This window comes from Mandrillus leucophaeus, unplaced genomic scaffold (assembly GCF_000951045.1).
Source record: "Mandrillus leucophaeus isolate KB7577 unplaced genomic scaffold, Mleu.le_1.0 Scaffold395, whole genome shotgun sequence".
In the NCBI taxonomy this organism is placed as follows: domain Eukaryota; kingdom Metazoa; phylum Chordata; class Mammalia; order Primates; family Cercopithecidae; genus Mandrillus; species Mandrillus leucophaeus.
This window is the reverse complement of record NW_012104198.1, coordinates 2,665,823-2,671,652: the sequence shown is the minus strand read 5'-3', so window position 1 is coordinate 2,671,652 and position 5,830 is coordinate 2,665,823. Positions and strand designations below refer to the sequence as shown.

At 54.4% G+C, this 5,830-nt stretch overlaps 1 protein-coding gene across 2 annotated transcripts in view; it reads right to left on the bottom strand.

Moving 5' to 3' along the window:
• Window positions 1-554: 554 nt before the first annotated feature.
• Window positions 555-5,830, bottom strand: part of SLC38A5 (solute carrier family 38, member 5) — an 11,059-nt gene continuing 5,783 nt past the window's right edge. For both annotated transcript variants that reach the window (XM_011991434.1, XM_011991433.1), the window contains exons 8-16: window positions 4,889-4,971; window positions 4,230-4,288; window positions 4,004-4,141; window positions 3,715-3,794; window positions 2,984-3,084; window positions 2,647-2,762; window positions 1,743-1,887; window positions 1,547-1,650; window positions 555-1,042 (exon numbers count right to left, since the gene is read on the bottom strand). In XM_011991434.1, the coding sequence (XP_011846824.1) occupies window positions 941-1,042; window positions 1,547-1,650; window positions 1,743-1,887; window positions 2,647-2,762; window positions 2,984-3,084; window positions 3,715-3,794; window positions 4,004-4,141; window positions 4,230-4,288; window positions 4,889-4,971 (928 nt within the window). In that variant the 3' untranslated portion in view covers window positions 555-940. The remainder of the gene's footprint in view (window positions 1,043-1,546; window positions 1,651-1,742; window positions 1,888-2,646; window positions 2,763-2,983; window positions 3,085-3,714; window positions 3,795-4,003; window positions 4,142-4,229; window positions 4,289-4,888; window positions 4,972-5,830) is intronic.

Here is a 5,830-nt window from a genome sequence, read left to right as displayed (position 1 = left end):
TGCTTGGTTCACTGCTATATCCCCAGCACCTACAATAGTGCCTGGCACCCAGTAGGCTTTCAGTAAATATTTACTGAGTGAATGTGTGAAGTCTTTTTTTGTGTGTGTGAGATGCAGTCTCACTCTGTTGCCTAGGCTGGAGTACAGTGACACGATCTCAGCTCACTGCAACCTTCGCCTCCCGAGTTCAAGTGATTCTCCTGTCTCAGCCTCCCAAGTAGCTGGGACTACAGCGTGTGCCACCACAACCAGTTAATTTTAGTATTTTTTAGTAGAGATGGGGTTTGCCATGGTGGCCAGGCTGGTCTCAAACTCGTGATTTCAGGTGATCCACCGGCCTCAACCTCCCAAAGTGCTGGAATTACAGGTGTGAGTCACTGCTCCTGGCCAAGTGAGTGAAATATTAAGTTGAGTAGCAAGTTACTGAAAGAGTGAAGTGAGTGAACGCATGAGCAGGCACAGTCCCACTCGTAGGGCTTCAGTTTGCTCCAGCCTGGACTCCGGCAGGCTCCCCCAGCAAGACTCAGAGAAAGATCAGAAGGCTGAGTCCAGAGTGGTAGCTCAACATCTTTATTTTTCCTCTTTAGCCCGAGGGTAATCCTGACAAACAGCTTCAGCCAGGAGGAGGCAGAGAGGACTGGGCTGGGCAAAGGCTCTGCCAGGACCTGCCCTCCTCCTCCTCCGCCACCTTCTCCTCCTTCTCCTCCTCCTCCTCCTCCTCCCCCCATGGGGTTGGGGATGGGATTAGGGCCATGATCCAAGCTTGGCATCCCTGGGGAGGAGGGAAGTGGGCCAGTCTGCAGCCTCTGCTGTCCCCCGCCTCTGACAACCACGTTCGTGGGAACCAGCCACCTCCACATGCTGGGCAGGAGGGACCCTAGGGAGCGGCCCCGACCCCTCCATGTGCATTCGCACAGGGACCTGGGCCAGCAGGGCCTGATCAGTGTCCAGATAGGCGGCTCTGGCCTGTGGCCCAGTTGGCAAACATAAAGCCTAGACTGACGGCCATGAAGAGGACTCCCAGGACTCCAAAGCACAGGGCCTGCGGGCCAGAGAGACAAGATGGGGCTGGTTGGGACTCCTCACCCAATTGCCTTCTGAGAATATTCCTCAAGTCTTCCACCTCCTTCAGAGATTGCTTCATCCATTCCTGACCCTCCTCTGTGTGCCCTCTCCTTCCTTACAGCCAGCCCCTTTCTGCGAGTCCTCCTTCCACCTTCCCAGGACCCATAGAGAGTACGTTCCTCCATCCTCTTTCTTGAAGGTGCTTCCAGCTCTCTTCCCAATAGTGCTCCTTCCATCTGTCTGGAGAATGCTCCCTCTATGCCAGCCCCTGTTTGAGTGCTCCCTGTCTTCCTGGACCCTGCTGGTGCTCTGTCTCCTCTGCCCCTTCCTAAGACAATCACCTTCATTCTTCCAGACCATTCTTTCATATGCTCTCCCAGCCCCCTCCTATGCATGTCCCTTTCACCTCCAACCATCCTGGAGTGAGCACTCCCTCCTTGGAGTGCTCCCTCTCTCCCTAGCTCTGCCCTGGAATGCTTACCTGGATCTTGGGCCAGGATAAGAAAGGCTCCACCTCAGAGGGTACAATGCGGAGGTAGAAGATGCTGGGGAGGATGAAGATGAGGCTGGGGGCTGAGGTGGACCCTGGAGGACAAGAAGGAGGGACAGAAGTCAACCTGACTTGGGGACAAGGCCCACATTAGATGGGATATGGGACTGGGGTGAGGTTTACTGACCGATAACTCCAAAGATATCCTGGATGGTCGGCACACAGATGACAAGGACATTGACCAAAACAAGCAGGATCAGAGCTATGGCCACATGTCGCGGCCAGCTGAAGGCCTTGCCTGGGAAAAGCAGCTGCTGCAGGGCCCGGCGGATCTGTGGCCAGAGTAGGGTGGGACAGAAGTCAGGACCCTAGTGCTGCCCCCCTTCCACGTGATCATCTGTCTTTAGCTCCACCCTCTGTCTGAGATCCCTGATTTCCCCTCCCTCTGACTATCCATGGCTTCACCCTGCCTAACCCATCATCTGTGTCTCCATGTTCTGAACGGGCTTCCTGCCTCCATCCTCTGACAATCCACATCTCTTCCTTCTGTCTGAACACCCATCGGCACCCGCACCCACTGTCTGAAATCCTTGCCTCCTCCTCTAGCTGACCATCTTCGCCTCTCCTTCTGTCTGACCATCCACCGGTCCTTCCACCCTGTGTGACCTGCCTCTCTCCACCTGACCTCTACCTCCCTCCTCTGTCTAATTAGTTCCGCCTCCCCATCTCAGAGCCTTGACCCTCCTACATCCCATCACTTCAGCCTCCACCCTTTTCTGTCCATCCTGGTTTCTACCCTCCAACTGACCCTTCCTGACTCCCTCTTCTTTCTAGCCATCCATCTGTGCCTCCTCCCTCCGACTGACTACCCTGTCCCCTGACCCTCTCTCTCCTGCTATCTATGTCCTTCCCACTTCTGTCTATCGATTTTTGCCATCTCTGTCCATCTGAAAACGCTGCCCTTTTCTATCTGTCCATCCTTGCCTCCTTCATCCATCCATCCACTCCTGTCTCCAGCCTCGACCCACACATCCATGCCTACACCCTATACCCATCCATCCATGTCCCTCTGAGCCATGGGCCCCACGCACCGGAAACAGCACGACTGGCACAGTGAGGGTCACCGCGAGCAGCACGGCCAGGCGCACACAGAGGATGAGAGGGTCCTTCTGGCTGTACATGTGTAGCATCTCCGCCTCCACGTTGCCTGGACCATGAGACAGGGGGTACGGGATGCAGGATGTGGAGACAGCACCAGGACCAATGCCCCAGAAACCCATACATACATGCACAGTGACAAAATCCACATAAGTGAGGCACACCTTCTGTTTGGAAACTGACAGGTCCGTGGTCACAGAAGGAAAGAGCTCAGAGGCTCCCGCCCCAGGCCTTCCCCCTCCCCCCAGCCCTAGCCGCAGCCCCACTCACTGTAGAAGGTGAGGTATCCAAAGGTCGCCGTGAGCCCATACATGCAGAACATGGCCCCAATGGACACGTTGGCCACGGCCTGCATCCTGCGCTTGGAGGGCCTGAGGTATAGAGGTCGTGGAACTGTCATGCCCAGACCCTGGGACTTGCCCCAGGTCCCTCAAAGCCAGCCTCCGCCCTCCAGAGTCCCCTTCTCCCAGACTGACATTCAGTTGGCACAAATGGGGACACCCGTCTCTGCCTCCCCTGTGACTAGCCAAAACCCCCTCTCTGACCATCCATATCTCCCCGCCATGTGACCATCTCCCTCTCCCCTGCATCTGACTGCCACTGCCTCTTCCATCTGACCATCCATGCTGTCCCTCTGTCTGATCATCCACACATCTCCCATCATATCATCCCTGCCTCCGCCTGTCTGTCCGTACCTCCCCATCCCCATACCACCAGCCATGCATATCACCCCCTCCATCTGATCATCTGATCTCTGCTTCCTGACTCTGTCCATCCACATTTGTGCTGGATATTAAAATAAGAGAATACTTAAGCCCCGATCAGCAAACCGTCACTAGCCTGAATCCCCCGAGACCTCCTGACCACCCCAAACCCCTCCCACGGCACAACCTAGCTTCCACCAAGTGACAGTCCCAGGACTGCTGTAGGGAGCATCAGACATTCCGGTTACCACCCCACTTGCTGGCCCATCATGCAGGCCCACTTGCCTGCCCACTCACCGGCAGAGCTCCGTATAGATGGGCAGCACCTCAGGGTGGCAGACAAAAGCAAAAGCCATAATGGGCACTGTGTAGGACATCTAGGGGAATGCCCGAGTACATGGGATTAGAGCCCACAGGGGTCCATCCCCTTCTTCCCATCCCCCTCCCGCCCTGTAATTGCCCTCCATATCAGACACACAGAAGCCCCCAGTGTCCAATATCCAGCTCCACTCTGAACAGGATGCACCGTGTGACAGAACCAGAGGGCCTGAGTGTGTTGCAATCTCCTACATGCCTGCACACACACCTGTGAGTCAACTGTGAACATCTGGGCCTCACAGCTGCTGTTGAGCCCTTGGTTGTGGAGTCCCACGGGAGCTTCACTCTCCATTGCTGTTTCATTGCGGCCTATAGCACAGCCAAGCTGGAACTTCTTGTAGATGACCTGAGGATGGGGGCATCGGGGAAGCCAGGTCATGGGGGAGGCTATGTCCCAATGTCCCAAACTCTCTCCCCACTTCTCTGTGACTCACCGAAACCAGGAAAAACAGCATGCAGGTCAGTGAGAGACCACTGGTGTACCCCAGGTAGCCTAAGAGGGGCAAAATACAGAGTCTCAGAAATCAGCCAGGCGTGGTGGCTCACACCTGTAATCCCAGCACTTTGGGAGGCCTAGGCGGGTGGATCACCTGAGGTCAGGAGTTCGAGACCAGCCTGGCCAACATGGCAAAGCCCCATCTCTACTAAAAATACAAAAATTAGCCAGGTGTGGTGGCACGCACCTGTAGTCCCAGCTACTCGGGAGGCTGAGGCAGGAGAATCGCTTGAACCCGGGAGGCAGAGGTTGCAGTGAGCCGAGACCACGCCATTGCACCACTCCAGCCTGGGTGACAGAGCGAGACTCAGTCTCAAAAAAAAAAAAAAAAAAAAAAATCAATGGAACCCCGTACAGTGAACTCCAAACACCCAGTCTGGCCTTCAAGGTCTGCCCACCCCAGTTGCCTTTGCATAAGCTTCTACTTCCACCCAGAAAAACCTCCCCTCCATAGCAAACTCCTGCTAATCTGTTCAAGCCCACATCAAATAAGCTCTCCTGGTGTTCCGCAGCCCTTGAAAATGAATAGGGGTTTTCTCAGTCTGGCTTCTTCTGTCTGACCCTACTACCCAATGGCCAACCCGGGGAGCCTCTTACCCAAGTGTTTCATGAGGGCCAGGGGCAGGATGATTAACACACTGACGATGATGATGAGGAGGTTTCCCTTCAAGAACCAGTCCCTAGAGAGACAGGAAGACACAGTGCCTAGCCGCCAGTCAAAGGAAACTGTCAGGCCGACACTCACAGAAGACAGTTGAACAGGCAGCTTTCTGCCCTAAGTCAGGAGAGTTAAGCTGACAGCCTCAGCTATGAGAAGTCATTCAGGTGGTTACAGTGACAAACGGCACAACAGGGTTGACAAAAATAGTCAGGCTGATTATGAGATTGTCAGATACTGTTGGTGGGACACAGCTAACACATACACAGCTGAACAAAACTTGCCATCAGATTTCGCAAGTGGATGCACAACCAGATGGTCAAACACCCCAAATCAGTCAGACTCAATGTAAAAATCAGTCCAGGCCAGGTGCAGTGGCTCATGCCTGTAATCCCAGCACTTTGGGAGGCTGAGACAGACGGAACACCTGAGGTCAGGAGTTCGAGACCAGCCTGGCCAACATGGTGAAACCCTGTCTCTACTAAAAATACAAAAAAAATTAGCCGGGTGTGGTGAGGAGCACCTGTAGTCCCAGCTACTCGGGAAGTTGAGGCAGGAGAATGGCGTGAACCCGGGAGGCGGAGCTTGCAGTGAGCTGAGATCGCGACACTGCACTCCAGTCTGATGACAGTGTGAGACTCCATCTCAAAATAAATAAATAAATAGCCGGGTATGGTGGCACATGCCTGTAATCCCAACTACTCAAGAGGCTGAAGCAGGAGATTCACTTGAACCCAGAAGGCAGAAGTTGCAGTGAGCCAAGGTTGCAACATTGCACTCCAGCCTGGGTGACAGATCAAGACCCTGAAGAAAAAAAAAAAAAAGAAGCAAAGAAAGAAAAGAAAGAAGGAAGGAAGGAAGGAAGGAAGGAAGAAGGAAGG